At 63.4% G+C, this 16,239-nt stretch overlaps 1 protein-coding gene across 1 annotated transcript in view; it reads left to right on the forward strand.

The window, feature by feature from the left end:
- Positions 1-15,742, forward strand: part of VAC14 (VAC14 component of PIKFYVE complex) — a 41,654-nt gene extending 25,912 nt beyond the window's left edge. The window contains exons 14-19 of the mRNA XM_068693215.1: positions 1,242-1,374; positions 11,173-11,347; positions 11,778-11,896; positions 12,621-12,700; positions 13,475-13,625; positions 15,010-15,742. Coding sequence (XP_068549316.1) covers positions 1,242-1,374; positions 11,173-11,347; positions 11,778-11,896; positions 12,621-12,700; positions 13,475-13,625; positions 15,010-15,172 — 821 coding nt within the window. The 3' untranslated portion in view covers positions 15,173-15,742. The remainder of the gene's footprint in view (positions 1-1,241; positions 1,375-11,172; positions 11,348-11,777; positions 11,897-12,620; positions 12,701-13,474; positions 13,626-15,009) is intronic.
- Positions 15,743-16,239: the final 497 nt, after the last annotated feature.

Below are 16,239 nucleotides of genomic sequence, written 5' to 3' on the forward strand. Positions count from 1 at the left end.
CTGCTTACACCATCCGTATTCGTACTGAAAACCAAGATCCAGGCAGCTTTTGCCCTTCTGCTCCCCTCGTGTCCCATGGGAAAGGATGAGCTGGGGGGCTGCCGCGTGGTGCGCTCGCAGCCGCTCTGGCAGGTGGCGGATCTGCGACGCCTCGCGCCAGGGGAAGGGGGAGAGGTGCGAGCTCCAATTAATTAAGCCGCAGTTTTCTTAACACTTCTCCCCGCCTGTCTCTCGTGCCGTGAGGAGCTGCTCCTGCTGCCGTGCCGAGCCAGACCCCGCTGTGCCGCGCCGTGAGCTGCGGGGCCACCCGCTGAGCAAGGCTGCTCCGGCACCGCGCTGCTCCGAAACGCAGGGCGAGCGGTGCCGAAACCTTCCCCGGGGATACCCGCAGCTGCCTGGGGGCTGGCAGGAGGAAAGCCCAGCCTGGGGGAGGAAGGAGGCCGTGCCAGCCGTGTGTGCCCGCTCAAATTTGGGCTCTGTGCTCCTAAAACCACCATCGGGAGCTGGTAGGGGTGGAGGCGTGATGCGCGTCCCGCCTGGCCTGAGCAGCTCTGGGTCAGATGGCTTGGTGCTGCTGACAGAACAGGCCAAAAAAAAAACACTTCTCCAGCTTTGAATGACAGTTCCCACCAGTTCTTTACTTCCCCTTCCCCAAAAAGAAGAACAATTTGTGCTTTGGTCCCCTTGGACCTGCTTCTGGGGCAGGGCAGAGCTGGGGAGGTGCCGGGCTGAGCCCCTCGGTGCCTCCCCGTGTCCCCGCCACCGGGCAGGGGAAATCAGGCCGGGGGCTCTTCCATCAGCCCGGGCTTTGGCTGCTTGATTGCGTTTTTAATTGGCCGCTCCATGCTCTGCTGAGTCTTGACAGAAGCAGACAGCACACATAAATCAAACCCTGCACGTTGCCGCGCGATCTGGTGGGAGACTGAACGCTGACCGTGCTGGGGACGCTGCGGGACCCGTCCCAGCCATCCCGCACGGGGAGCTAGGGGAGATCCCCCCCTGGTTGCGAGCTCGCCCTTAAACACCCTCCCCAAACATTTGCTCTGAGCGCTGCCCTGCAGAATAAACCATCCCTGCTGAAGCTGCACGGTGGGCAAGTTGCACGGTGGCATTTTGGTGCCCCTACCCTTCCCCGCTGAGTCCTGCGACTGTGTTTTGGGTGTCTGCTCTCTGACTGAGCCTGTTTTAGCCAAAATAACCCAGCTGCTCTAATTTCCTCTCCCCTTCGCCCGCCTCCCCAGGTGTGAAAGGCTTGGAGTGCTCTCCCTCCACCCCCACCATGAACTCCTACTTCTACAAGTTCATGATCAACCTGCTCAAGCGCTTCAGCAGCGAACGGAAACTCCTGGAGACGCGAGGAGCCTTCATCATCAGGTCAGAGCCCTGCTGCCCCAGGTGGGCTGGGAGGAAGGGTTCGGTGCCGGGCTCCCTCACATCACCAGGAGCCGGAGCCCTTTTCGGCAGCCTCCCTGGCTAGCTGGCAGCCGAGGCCGGGCTTTCCAGAGCAAACCGACTCGCCTCTCGCGTGTCGAGGCACCGTAATTTCTGCTCCCAGCCCCCAAGGCAAAGTATCTCCGTGTTGCATCGGGTTCTGGTTGGGAAACGAGCGGGCCAGCTGGAGCACGAAGGCCGTGCTTGCCAAGTCGAGCCAATTCTTCCACCTGGCTCAGCGTGGCTTCATGGGGCGCACGATGCTGGCCCCACAAGGAGCCTGCTCTGCAGGAGCCACATATTTCGGCTGCAAACATTGGCAGGTTCTGCATCCATTTCGGGAGCTGCGATCAGGCAGCAGGGGCAGGGAAAACGAGCGCTGCAGCAGCTGGCAGAGCGGCGGCGTCTTTAATGCACTGAAATCTGGGGCAAGGGACGCAAATTCCTCGGCTCGCTCAGCAATAATGGGCTTAGCGGTCAAGGCAGGGCTGAAAAATCAGCGAGGAGGGGGGCAGGACTCGAGGAGGGGGGCAGGACTCGGCGTTTTGCTCCCTGGGTTTCCGTGGAGCTCTCCCAGTGCCCCGAGGGCACCAAGTGCCCTGCACCACAGGGCTGCAGCGCCAGGATTGTGGAGGTTTCTCCCCACCCACTTTAAAGCCCGGTGCCTTATCCCAAATACCCCGTAAGAAGCTGTTTCTCCCCCAAAAAATCCAGCTGAGCATATGGTTTTTTTGCTCCAGACGGCAGTCTGGAAATGTTGCATTTAACCACACGGGGATCTAAGAATAGGGCAGGGAAAATATCCCGCTCGTAGCAGACCTCTCAGCGCCTGCTGGGAGCGAGCAGGGCAGGGGAGGGGGCCCGATTGCTCATTAAACCAGCAGGGTAATTAGAGGGGCTCTGAGTAGCAGTGGGGAGCCTGCGCGGGGTCACACTCAAACGCTCTCCCATCCGCTGCCACCTCCAATTTTTCCCTCCAGCTCCCCGACAGCCAGCGGGGCAGCTCCAGCCGCTGCTTTTTGCTGTGACTCACGCCCTGGGCTCCAGATGTGCAAAAAAATCCCCATCAGTGCAAAAAAACAACCCAAAAAAACAACGGCAAAAGCTCCTATCCTTTGTTACCCCTTGTCAAACGGCCTGGTGGCTCATGGGGGAGAGAGCCGAGGGGGCTGGAGCCAGCGCAGCCGTTCTGGGCAAGGTGAGCCCTGGCCTCCAGCACTGGTGACTAACTCTGAAACCTACTGACGACAGCTTAAATGCCGGCGTTAACCACTCCTCCGCTGCCTCCGGGATCAGCGAGCTGGGAACGGGGCGGGAGAGGTTTCGCGGGACCCTCTGGAGGAGCTTGATGCGCTGCCAGAGCGCCCCACCAAATGTGGGAGCCTCGTGGCGGTATTTTTAGGCGCTGCTCGAATGAAAGCCACATGCGTGTTCCCACGTTGCACCCCTCCCCTGTCCGCAAGCGGGTTCAGCTGTTCCGCACCGCGGGGGGAGAAGCCAGCCCCGTGTTTCCATGGGGGAAACGCTGGTGATATTTCATCCCCCCGCTCCTCTCTGCCACCGGGGACGGTGACGCACCACCAGGGATGGCGATGTGCCACCGGCAGCTCCCCGCGTGCTGGCTGGGGCAGCGGGGAAGGAAAGCGAACCTGTTACTTGTAGGTAATGATTTCCAGCCGCAGGAACAGTGCTCAGTGGGATGGGAAACGCAGGGCAAGGATTTCAAGCCCAGCTCAGCATTTCTCCCCGTCGCCGTGCCAGGCTGGGCAAGCTCAAAGGTCCCTGGGGTCAGGCGGGGTGGCTGCGGTAGGGCAGTTTGGTTCCTGACCCAGCACGGGCTTGGGCACGTCCAGTTGCTGACTGCAGGGGTTCACAGCCTCTCCTCAAGTCCTTTCCTCACCTTTCTCCACCAGCACTGGCGCGGGGTCTGTCTGTGACGTGTCCCTGCTGGTGGCACCCAGCACGGCGCCGTGAGCTCCAGCCCCGGCACCGCGCCTCGTCCGGCACAGAGGGCGAGTGTGTGGGTGCAGCAGAGCCCTGAGCAGGAGCAGGAGGGAAGGGAAACGCCAGGAAAGGGCTCTTCAGGGCTGCTTCGTGCCCATTTGGTGCCCTGGAAGTGCTCAGGAGCGGGCACAGCCCTGCTCAGGGGTGTGCCGAGGGAGCCACCCTGGGACCCGTTGCCCCGCGCACCGCAGAGCAGATCGGGTTCATCTCTAGAGGCAAAAAGCCTTCCTGCCACCACAGCGGGCTGCAGAATTCCAAGTGCTGCCTCCTCCTTCCTATCCAGACACGTCTGCACCCAAAAGCAGCTCCAAAGTGGTTGTTGGAGGCAGGAGCATCAGCCCCGTGCACTTCCCTTTGGCGTTACCTCTCGCCTTGGTGCCGAGAGCTCCCGGCCTGGCTGGGGAGTGGGTAGCTGCCCTGTTTGGCACGTGGCAGTGAAGAAAATCTGGCTGGGCAGCACCCTGCTCTCCCCAAAAAGGGAAAACAAAGTGAGCTGAGCCCGTGAACCAAGATGGGGACCTGTTAGGGGCAGTGGAGGGAGAGCAGTGATGGTGGCTGCAGCGCGGTGTGGACATGGGGGGGACATGGGGGGGACATGGGACGTGCTCGGCACGGGGGCGAGCAGCACCCCAAGCTGCTTGCTGCTCCCTCTGGCTTTCCCAGGGCTGTGCTGTCCGGATGGGGACAGACGGAGTGGGATGGGGGCCCTGGGGCTCACTGGGTTATGGATTTTCACCAGCACTGTGGGTTCAGAGAAGGGAGATGCTGGGGATCCCCTATGGAGCAGGGGATGCTGAAACCCCAGCCAGGGTTTCAAAGCCCTCCTCTTGTCCCTGTCCTGGCCACCCTCCTGCTCCTCTGTGGCCCCGTTTGGGTGCCCAAAGGTTTTGATGCTTGCCGAGGAGCCCCCCGTGGTGTGCCCACATTCTGGAGGCTCCCAGGGCTGGCCCATCCCCGTGCATCCCCCACCAAAAGCAGCTCGGCGAGGGGCGCGCGTCCTTCTCCTCGTCCTTCTTCTTCCTCTCCCCACCCTCCTGCGGAACAAGACCCGGGTTTGTTTTCACGTGAACCGTTCAGCGAAGCGCAGGGGAGAAGGAAAAAAAAAAAAAAAATGGAAAGGAAAAAAAGAAAAAAAAAAGAAAGGCAGCCCCTTTGATAAGCTGTGATATGAACTCGGGTAAAATCCAAACAGCTGTGATGGCTACAAGGGGAGCTTCTGTGTCGGGAGGCAGCGAGCCTGCGAAAACACGCGGCTCTGCCTGCCAGGATGCTCCCTGGCCGCCTGCCCTTTTGCTGTAATGAGCCGTGCACTTTCCCCCCCTCCCCGTTGCCTCGCAGAAAGGAATAACCGGAGAAAGCGTTTTAGTTTTGTTTTTCTTTTTCCTCCTGTTTTCCAAACCGAGGGCGGCGCTCCCCACCCCGAGGCTCGGAGAGCGGCCCCCGGACGGGGTAGGGGCAGAGCTCGGGGTCGTCCCCGTCCCACCAGGAAGGTCCCCAGGTGCCAAAGGTTTGGGTCCAGCCCTTCAGCCCCGTATGTGGGTCAGCTTTCCCCCCTTTACGTAAGGGCCATTAGCATGCCCAGAGCCTCGCTCGCTTCCCAGGCTGCTGGTGAGGGCTGCGGGGAGCGCTCGGCGCGTTGCGCTCCGGCTCTCTGACACCCTCTGCATCCCCCCTGGGGCACGAGCTGGAGGCTGGGGGGCAAAAATGCCCTTCAGGCAGCAGGGCTGCTTGTGCCTGCTGGGGTACAAGGGGCTGGGGTATCCTCCTGAGGACCAGCTCCTCCTCCGGAGCATCCCGGTGGGCTCAGGACGCGGGTTTTAAACACCCTACCCAGCAATCTGCCCCGGGACCCGTGTCCATCAGAGCTGCTGCGAGGCCCCGGTGCGTTTTCCTGCAGAAAAATGGAAAACACGTGCGAGCCGCGGCGCTGGCGTGGGCTGGGACTCATTAAGGTCAGCGAGAGTGTGGGGAGGAGGAAGGGGAAGTGTGCGCAGGGGGGGAGAAAATCCTCAGAAAGCGGCCGAGTTCCTTCCCAGGGCAGGTCCCCGGGGGAGTTACGTGTTCTCCAGCCCGGTGCTTTCCCCGGGATCCCAGCAGGGGCGAAGCACGAGCTCCGGAAAGGCAAGAGGAGGAGGGCTGGGCGAGCGGGGAGCTCGCAGCAGATGCAGGTTTCCCCGCAGCAGGATTTCCCCGCAGCAGGGTTTTGTTTGATCCCGAGCAGCTCCCAGGTTTTCTGCCCCATTCTCCTTGCCCGGTGGCTGCACCTCACACACGGGGTGAGCAGCCTGGGGTTTTTTTGGGCTGCAGAGGGGTCTGGTTGTGTTTCCTCCTTCCCTTTGCTTCCCAGATGGGACACCTCGCTTTATAAAGAGTCTTTACGGAGCAAAAGCCACGACTGGAGGCTGGGAGGAGCGGAGTGCTGGCATTTTTCCCCTCTGTCCTACAGGGGATCCTGCCCAGGATTATCCCCGGGGTGTGCTTGGTTAAAAACCCCCCAGGCAGGGCTGAGGTTTGCATCCCCTCGAGGTTTTCTGTTCCTGGCTGCAGTGCAGCACCCCGCAGCACATCGCCCTGTGCCGGAGGGGCCCCATGGCACCAACTGCTCCCATCCCAAGGGTCTGGGGGCTTTGGAGGATAGAGGTGAAGTGCCTGGAGCAGGAAGGGCCACGTCCTGCCCTCGCAGCCAGCCGGGTTACCCGAGTAAAGGGATGGGCCGGGAGGAAACGCTTCCCCCTCTTCTGGCTGTGGGAGTGACCGTGAGACCCCAAGGAGCCACGCAGGGCGCGGGGAAATTCCCACAGCATCAGAGCAGGCAGAGAAAGGAGGATTCAGGCAGATCCCAGCCTGCCCCGACGGAGGGAGAGAGCACATCTCGGGCGTGGGGCTGGTGCTTCCCCATGAGGAATCCCTGCTCCCAGCACCCCTCGTGCCCACGGAAAGCATCCAGAGGAGCAGGGCGGCAGCCGGGCGGCTCGCACGCACGAGGAGCTTTTAGCCGAGCCCTCTTGCAGCCAAGCAGGAGGGGGAAAGGTTGCAAATTGCGTCCGAGCCTCCCGGTCCCTGCGGTTTTGCTGCTATTTTCTGCTCTCTTGCAGCTCGCGTGAGTGCTCGGGAGGGCAGCGGGGCCAGCAGGCAGGCGATGGATGACTCTGCACAAGGGCTGGGCGCTGCTCACAGCGCAGGAGGCTGGTGTTTTGGGGCAGGACAGGGCTGGGGCTGGGCTGATCAAAACCTCCCGATGCTCAGCCAGAGCAGGGGAGAAGTCGGAGAAGTCCGGAGCTTGGGTACGGGGCGAGGGAGCTGAGGGCTTGTGCCTGGGGCAGGGATGAAGGTCGCTCTTCCTCCAGGGATGGAGCTCCCTAAAACGTCCCCCTTTCCCCTGGGGGACACACAAGGGCCGTGTTGCCTCTGTGCCAGCACTGTGCTGCTCGCTCACCTTCCCACAGAAGGAGCAGGAGCACTTTTATTCCCTCCAGCAGCGATGGGGAGGCTCCCGCCCCTGCCAGCCCTGCACGCCCCCAATGGGATCAGCCTCTCCCGGCTCCTCTCGCCGTGGCTCCGCACCCGCTCCTTTAACCTATTTTATTGGCAGCGGAAAGAAATTATAGGGGTAGAAATAAGGCGCCTGTCAGTTTTCCTGAAAATTAGGCCACAGCTGTCAGGCTGGAAGGGGGGATGCGTCTCAGAGGAAGGATCTTGGGAGCGCTGCTGTCGCGTTACGCAGCTCCCCAGCCCCTGCGCTTCCTCCCCTTGGAAACCTGTGGGGTTTTCTTTTTCTCTCCATCCTTTGGAGGACACGAAATCCTAAAAGCATCACCGCCTGGCAAGAGCAGGGTTGGTGTTTGTGCCCCCGGGCTGGGGCAGGTGCGGGGCCGTGCGTCACTCCTCCTGGCCCAGGAGGTGGCTGGCAGCCAGGTTTCTGCTCCTGTGGGCACGTCTGGATGGAGCCAGAGTTTCGGCCCTGCCGGGCACAAGCCGTGGTGCTTCTGCAGCTCCTCCTCGCCCGGGGCTCGAGGTGCCATGAGCCCGGGGCTGCACGGCTCCCCACGGCACGGCACAGTGCTCGCCACCATCATCTCAGTGGCTCTGGTGGCATCGAGGCTTGGAAGCTCATCTTCCTGTGCCTGCTGGTAGGGCACCTCTAGGTTCAGCCTTCCCCGTAGCTCAGCTCTCACCATTTTCCTACAAACGTGAGATTTGAGGTCCTGCAGCCAGATCTTGCCCCGGGAACTCAGCAGGTTCACAAGTTGGAGAAGGGGAGCTTCAGGCATCGTCAGATTTTGCTTTCCCGGAGGGCTCGGGGCAGGGGAGCTGCTGTTTTTTTGGCTGAGCCCTGTGAGCTCTGCAGGTTGTGCCCCCCCGGCTGAAGCAGCAGCAGCCCCCCCTGCTCGGTGCAGCCTCTCTGCCCCTCTGGGAGCTGTGGCTGTGGCTGATTTCACCTGGAGGCGTGGAGGCGCGCTCTGCAGGTGACCTCTCCAAAGGGCACTGGCGTGCCGGAGAACGCCGAGGTGTGTTTTGGGCTGCCCCGTGCCAAAATCCTTCTGCGAGGGCGTTCAGGCTGATGCTTGCCTTGGCCTGGGTTGGGACCTGCCGTTCCCTGCCTCTCCCAGGCCAAAAGCCCTGGGGGGCTTCCCAGGCGCTCTGCCACCCCGGAGCAGCCCCTCGGAGCCGTTCCTTTCCCGCTGCTCCGAGCGCACCCAGCCCACGTGTCCTAAGGGATTGGGACTGTCACAGCCACCCGTGGGGACCCGTTGCCTTTCAGCCGGGGAGGAGAGGGCTCAGCGCCGTGCTGGCACCGTGGCGGGCTCGGCTGTTGTTTCCCTGCCGAGCAGCCGGCCGTGGGAGGGATCCTTGTTTGCGGGGAAACACGCTGCGCATCTCCCCCGGGAGCAGAAGCAGCTCGGGGGCTGGCCCTGGCTGCTCGAGCAGAGCCCGGGCGTCTTTTCCCCGGCTGCAGGGAGAGGGCTGGGCCAAATTTGCCAGGGGGGGCTCGATAATAACCATCAGGAGGAGCTGGGGCTGGAGTTTTGCCTTTGGCACCGCGGGAGGAGGGGACCTCATGCGGTGCCGCTGGGGCTCTGCGGCACATCCCGACCCCGGCAGGGCAGGCGGTGGGGCAGGAGCCTGGAGAAGAAGTTGAGGCTTTACTGACCCCAAAATTCCCCCAAAATTCCTCTGGTTGGAAGTCGGTGCCCAGCAGGGAGGAGGTGGAGGCAGGGAACCCCCAGAGCTGCCCTCAAACTTCCAGGGCGCTGCTTTCTGCTTTTCTGCTTTCCTTCCCCACCCTGGAGGGGGAATGGCAGCCTCGCGGTGTCCCTGCTTTCTCCTCCCTCTCCCTTCCCCGTCCTAAGTCCTAAATTCCTAATTCCTCTGCGAATTCCTAAAGGGTCCCAGCTGCCGGGGACGCTGCTTCTCCTTGGGGGAGGACGGGGACAAGGACAGGGCTGAGCCGTGCTCGGTGCCAGGCTGCTGCGGGGAGGAAGGGCGGCGAGAAGGCTCGGGAGGAGCAGGGAGGGGAGAGGAAGAGGAGGGTGGGGAGGAAGCACCCAGGGTCACTGCCCTCCTCGCAGCCTTGTACCAGCAGGGCCGGAGGTGATGGGCTGGCCCCAAAAAAGCCAAAGGGCTCCCGGTGACCTTGGCACCCTGCTGGGGGTGGAAAGTTGTCCCCTCGTGTCCCCCGTCCCTGCCCTTCCCCTTGCGCCCAGGGGAGTGGCTCCGCAGGGCTCTCCCGTGTCACCCCCACTCCCCCCCCACTGGCAGTCGGCCTCAGCTGTCACAGCAAATGCGGGGACGGCCACTTGTCCCCCACCACCACCCAGCGCTGCCAGCAATGTCCCCAGCCCCTGGGGGACATTTTGGGGCAGGGGGTGAGGAGCTGGTGGCTCGCCGCGGTCCCCCCTGGGAATCCCACTGCACACCGGGGAGGGGACCCCATGGATTTTGTTGGGTGAGCGCTTCCAAAGCCAACTCTGGTGGCTTTGGGGTCCCCAAAAAGCTGCCGACCCCTGGCACAGTGGCTCTGCAGCACCACAGCTCTCCTGGCGTGCAGGGGACGGTGGCACGGCGTGGCAGGGGGGGACATCCACGTACGGCCTCTCCATCGGTGCTGGGAGAGCAAGGGCAGAGGTTACCTGGTCTGGGCCAGGCTTTTTCCTCCTACAAAGCTCTTTTCCTCCTCCAGCTTTGGGTTTCGGCCCTTCTTCCCATGAAGGGTCCCAGCTGCACCCCACGGACGGGCCCCCCAAACTTTCCGCTCCCATCTCCCAGCGAAATCCTGCCCGTGCAGGGCGAGGGGCGCGCCGTGCCCCGCTGCTCCTTCCACGCTGACCCGTTCCCAATTTCCCAGTGCCACCGAAAGGAGCAAGAAAAAAAAAAAAAAAAAGAAAAAGGACAAAAAAAAATCCCAACCCAACCCAGCCCTTCCTCGCTAATCAAAACCAGGCCTGAAATTAGAAAGCTCTCCGCGCTGGGCGCTGGCTGGGAGCGCGGCGGCAGCCAGAGGGATGTCGGGGCAGCTATTTATGGAAAGCCATGCCTGATTTCGGACGGGACGGGGGCGGTGGGGGCCGGCCCTGGCGGGTTTGCCTCAATCCGCCCCCTCTGCAGCCCGTGGGCGGGCGAGGGCAGCTGTGGAGGTCCCCGAATCGCTGCGTCCCCCAGGGCTTTGCGCTCCCCCCGGGGCGCGTTTTGGCACGGCGCCGCTGCTCCGAGCCTGGGAGCGGGGACAGAGCCCGGGGGGCAGCGGTGGCGATGCCACCAGTTGTCACTGGGGCTGGAACTTGTGTCACCATGGGGCACGAGCTTGGATGTGCCCCGTTTGGGAGCCTCTGATCACAGCCCAGTCCTTTAGGGTGCCCTGGGGAAGGGAAATTGGGTTAAAACAGCCAGGAAAGGGGTTCTTCCCTGGGCACACTCATCCTGCTCAGGAGTGCTCCCCTTCCCCTTCTCCTTCCCCCCCAGCCCTTCCCTCTCCCGATGCTCCCCCTCCTCCGGCGATCCCGTGCCCGAGGGGCACTGGTTATGTAAGAAGAAGGGGGATCAATGGGTAAATGAGCTGATTTGGCACTGCCCGAGGGCCGGGTTGGGTTATGTAAAGCCCTCACAGAGCAGCGCTTTGTCCGGGTGCGCGGGGCTCCGAGACGCTCCGCCGAGCCGCGAGGAAGACAGCTTTCTTCCTCCACGCCCCTCTTTGGGGCCAGAAAACCCATTTTCCACCCCCCTAGGACAGCTTTATCGGCCTCTTTGGAAGCATCCGCAGGGGCTCTTTGTGTCCTGGCTCCACGGGGTGCCACAAACCCCTGGCCTCTGCCCGTGGGGGCTGCAGGGAGGCTGGAGCCACTTGTTGGCTGCAGATGCCATCAACCCCCTGCCCTGCTCCCCCAAATCGGGGATCGTGGTGCCACCACCCCATCCCACAGGACCCCGAGAGGCGCAGGGCACCCGGAGCAGCAGGCAGGGCTCCAGGGGTCCTCAGCTTGGGGGCGCAGGAGCTCGGAGCAAAACGGGAAAGCCCCAAATCCCAACAAAGGCGGGAGAAAATCCGGTTTTGGGGTTTCGGCTCTGAGATGTTTGACCCCGTGGGGATGCCCGGGTTTGCCGCTGCTTGGACCAGCAGCGGGTGGTCCCGTGGCAGCTCCTGGTGTCCCCGTTTGCCACCCGTGGAGCTCCTCGGGCCGGGGTCCCACGCTCATTAACCACCCCTCCCCTCTTGGTTTGTGTTTTCCCCGCGGCGCACAGGCAGCTCTGTCTGCTTCTGAACGCAGAAAACATCTTCCACTCCATGGCCGACATCCTGCTGCGGGAAGAGGACCTCAAGTTCGCCTCCACCATGGTGCACACCCTCAACACCATCCTGCTCACCTCCTCCGAGCTCTTCCAGCTGAGGAACCAGCTGAAGGACCTGAGGACCCCGGTACGGGCGCCTGGCTCCGTTTCACGGGGGGGCAAGTGCTTAGAGGCAGAGCACGGGTCACAAATCCCATGCAGTTTGGGGACCTCCAGGACACCCCCAGGTTTCCCTTTTCTCCCCCAGCACGTGAAGGGGCCCCCGACCCCCCCGTGTAAGCCGATCGTGAGCCCCACGTGCCCTCCTCGGGCCCCCCGAGCCCCGCGGCAGCTGCCACCCCCCAGGAGACAGGTGATGGGGGCGAGCACCCCGCTGGTCCCGCAGCTGTTCCCACAGCAAAGCCGCTCCCGGGGCAGCTGCCAGCAGTGGTGGTGGCCACGGGGGCACCCCAAAGACTGGGGCAGTGTCAGCACCGGGTGGGTTGGGGGGTGGGGAGGTGTCCCCCCGTGTTTTGGTGGCCTCCTTTCCTAACCCCCCCGTCGTTTTCTTTCCCCAGGAGAGCCGCAATTTGTTCTGCTGCCTGTACCGGTCCTGGTGCCACAACCCGGTGACAACCGTGTCCCTCTGCTTCCTCACCCAGAACTACAAGCACGCCTACGACCTCATCCAGAAGTTGTATCCTTCGGGGGGGGCTCTGCCGGGGTGCAGACGGGACGGGGCAGTGCTTGCTGGGTGCCTCCCAGCCCCTCTCCCCTTTTTTTTTTTGGTGATGTAAGAGGACGGCGCACGATTCAGCCACCCAGGAGGGGAGGCTCCTTCCTCCCGGGGGGATGAAGGCTTTGGCCTCCCAGCCCCGTGTCCAGCAAATTATTCAGGGGATAATTTTTTTCCTTCTCCTTTTCCACCCCAAAATGTTACCTTGGCACCCCCGTCCTCCACCCATCCGAGGCAGACTCCAAGCACGGCGCGTCCCGGGGAGGCAGCGATGCCCCCGGGCATCCTCAGCTCCATCTCCCCAAGGTCCCACCTCTGCCTGGTGCAGGACAAGGACACGGCAATGCCCTGCCCTTGTCAAGGCCCCTCCGAGGCAGCCGTGGAGCCGAGATTTTGGTGCTCAGGGCTTGGGACGTGTCCCGGCAGAGCCAGCAGCCCGTGGGCCCCGTGGCACCGCGGTGAGTTCACCCTCTGCCCGGAGCACAAGGGATATTTCCCTGTGCAGCCACCCCAGTCCCACCCCGAGCCATGTCCCGTGGCACCACGCAGCTCTCAGACATATCCAAAGATTAGGATCCACCACTGAACTCGCAGCAGGGCCACAAGCCACAAATATTTGGGGTCCCCCCCTCACTGCCACCGCTCCCTCTTCTTCCCAAGGCGCATCCTTAACCGCCGTGCCCAGCGGGGACCTGGAGGTCACCGTGGACTTCCTCACCGAGGTGGACAAGCTGGTGCAGCTCATCGAGTGCCCCATATTCACCTGTGAGGCTCGGGACCATCTTTTGGGGTTTGCTCAGGGGTGGTGGGAAGCAGGGCCGGCAGCCCGGGCGCGTCCCCTCCCCGCTCCTTCGTGGCTGCGCGAATAAATAGAGCAGAAGTTATCGGGCCTGGTGCTGCCAGCCCGGGGAGGCAGCCGGCCCCCGAATGTGGGTTAACGGAGCGAGAGGCCGTGGCACACCACAAAAGCCTGGGGGAGGAAGGAAGGAAGGACGGGGAGGGGGCCGGGGCCACGTGCAGCCCCGTGCCCAGTGGGGTCAGCCCTACAAAACGGGCTGCTCCTGTCCCCGTGGGGGTCACAGGGCAAAGCCTGACCCCCCCTGCCCCCTGCTGCGCCCCACCGCTGGGTGCTGCACCCATGGGGTGTTCTCCTGATGAGGTTTTGTCCCAGTGGGGTTTTTTCCCTCTGGGGTTTTCTCCCTCTGTGATTTTCTCCCACCAGCGAGTGCCCCTGGGCTGCTTCTCCCCCGGGGCCACCCCGAGGAGCAGCTGGGCATTAGGAAAACTCCCAGTAAGGGCTCTAGGATGGGACTGCATGGGCTCAGGGCTGAGGAATATTTGGGGGCAGAGGTTCAGAGCAGGCAGGGGGGCTCCTCGGGCTCAAACGAGCCCGGCTGGAGGCTGCCAACACACGCGCAGCAGGCACGGTGCGATGCCGGGGGCTTCCTACGGGGCCGGGAGGAACCTGGGGTGTCGGGGCTGGAAGCGAAGCTCCTTCCTCCCCCCCCGCCTCTCCATCCTCTTCCTCTCCGCTTGCAGATCTCCGCCTGCAGCTGCTGGACGTGAAGAACAACCCCTACTTGATCAAGGCGCTGTATGGGCTGCTGATGCTGCTGCCCCAGAGCAGCGCCTTCCAGCTCCTCTCCCACCGGCTGCAGTGCGTGCCCAACCCCGAGCTCATGCAGAGCGCGTAGGTGCCAGGGACGGGATGGGGACAGGGACAGGGATGGGATGGGGATGGGGACAGGACGGGGATGGGATTGGGATGGGGATGGGATGGGGATGGGGACGCCCCATGCCAGGACCCCGCTCTGCCCCTGCCCCGCGGCTCCTCGGTGGCCGCGGCTGCTCCTTGCCCCGTGGCCGGGAGCTCTGGCTCGGGGTTTTTTTGTCTATATTTGGTAACCCTGGGAGGGCTGCGCCTCATCCGCAGGCATTTGGCATCCGGGATGGAAAATTTCACTTGTGGGGTCGCTATGGAAACGAGCAGAGCCATGGAGGAGGTTTTGACGGAGAGGGAAGGCAGCTCCCGGCGGCGCCTGGGAAAGCGGCCCCACCACGGCCGTGTGTGTCCATCCAGGCACCCAAAAGGACGGTGACACCTCGCCGGCGGGGGTGGCCGCCCTCACCGGGGGCTTTTTGGCAGCCAATTTTGTGTCCCCTCTGCGGTGACACACACTAGGGACAGCCCCAAACCCTCCCCAGGGGCTGCAGCCTCCCGCCCGGCTCCTTTTGCCGTGTCCGGCCGCTGCTGGGGGGGATTTTACTCATCAAGCCCCGGCTAACGAGCGGGGCCGGCGATGGCGCAGGATGAAAGCTCTGCCTTCCTTTGCAAAACCCCGGAAAAAAAAAAAAAAAAAAAAAAGGAGAGAGAAATGCTCCCGAGATGCGCCGTTTTCTGAGCCAGACCCCCACCGGCTCCACTCCTGCGCTTTTAACTCATCCCCTGGGCTGGCTTTTATCCGCCGTGCGCCACCGAGCTGGAGCTGGAGCCCGCAGCCCCGATTTTAATTGGAGGGGCAGGGAAGTGGGGGGCACGTGTGCCAGTCGTGTTCCCCCCATCCCTCCCTCCTTTTTTTTTTTTTTTTTTCCCCCCTCTCTCTCTTCCCTGGGCCGTGGCAGCCGGGTTTTCGGAGCGCTCGGAGCTGTCAGACAGCCTGAGCAGCTGATTAACGCTGACCTACATTCCTTCAAACACCGGAGGCTGCTTTCATAACCGCCAGCCCGGGCTGCCCCCCTCCCCGGGGAAGCCGTGCCACCATGGGGAGGTGGCAGTGAGGCCGAGCACAAGGGGTCCTGCTCCCACCCCGCGGCCGTCCCCGCACTCAGATATTTATTTGGGTTTTCCTAAAGCCGGGCAGGGAAACTGAGGCACTGCTTTGGCGAGGCCGGGACCTCCACCTCGTGCACCAGACGTGCCTGGTGGCCTCCCTCCCGCCCCATCCTCCATCTCCTGCCTCTGCAGGAGGGCGCGAGGACTCTGTGGGGTTCACCAAGGTGCCAGCCCCTCGGTTTGGCACCAGGGCGCGTGTGGCGGCGTGCCCAGCCCTCACCCTCTCCTTCCTCCCCCGCAGGGACGGCAGCAGGGCGAGCGCGGGCTCCAAGAGGTCGTCGGCCTCCAACATCGACTACACGGAGCTGCTGCAGCACTTCGACAAGGTGCAGCACAAGCACCTGGAGGCTCGGCACCAGCGAGCCGGGCGCGCGGAGCAGCTGGAGCGGCGCGGAGTCCTCTGAGCAGCCCCGGGCACGGTTGCAGCGCTTGGGGCAAGGGAAAAAGGGCACGGGGACAGCGGGTCCCCAGCACCCGGTGGTTTGCAGGGCAGAGGGAGATGGGCGAGGGCTCGGCGCGGGGCTGGATTTTCCCCCTCTTCCGTGCTGGGACCCCCCGGGCCGTGCCCGGCGTGGCCGGGAGGAGGAGGAGAGGCCGCGGGGAAGGCGCTGATTTCTTCCTCCTGCAGCAGGGCGAGCAAACTCCCCTCCGCTTCGCTAATGCCTTCCCCGTGACCGTCAGCTGAGAGCACGGCCTCCTGCCAGAGGGACCGGAGGGGAGGAAACGCACGGGGCAGGGAAGGAGGGAGCAAACGGGGTCCTCCCCGCCGGGAAAACGAGCACGGGCACCCACCCGCAGGCTGCCACGGCCCCGGGCCCCCCGCAGCCCCCCCAGCCCCGGGCACGGCCGGCAGCGCAGCCTTAACCCCGCGCCGGGCGCGGATGTGGCAGAGCCCCCCTCGCTCTGTGCCCCCCGCATCCCTTCCTCCTTCCTATCGCGAGCTCCCCGCGACGAAATAAAGAGAGCAACGCAGAGCAGCCCTGTCCTGGCCTTCCTGGCATGGCCGCTGCGGCGTGCCTGCTGCTGGGGCTCCCCATATCCACATACGGGGTCTCTGTCCATATCTGGGGCTCTCCAGCCCCATATGGGGTTCTCCATCTGCATCTGGGGTTCCCCATCTGCACCCAGGGTTCACCATCCACACGCGGGGCTCTCCATTCACATCCAGGTTTCCCCATCCCCATCTGGGGTTCTCCATCCACATGTGGGTTTTCTCATCCACATCTGGGGTTCCCCGTCCGCATATGGGGGCTCCGCATCCACATCCAGGTTTCCCCATCCCCACCTGGGGCTCTGCGTCCAGGGGTCCCCATCCGGATCCGGGGTTTCCCATCTGCAGCTGGGGTTCCCCATCCACATCTGAGGCTCTCCATTCACATATGGGGTTCTCCATCCACATCTGCTGCTCCCCATCTGGATTTGGGGTTCCCCATCCAAATCTGAGGCTCCCTACCCACATCCAGGGCTCCCC

The sequence above is a fragment of the Anas acuta genome, chromosome 10 (assembly GCF_963932015.1).
Source record: "Anas acuta chromosome 10, bAnaAcu1.1, whole genome shotgun sequence".
Lineage (NCBI taxonomy): Eukaryota > Metazoa > Chordata > Aves > Anseriformes > Anatidae > Anas > Anas acuta.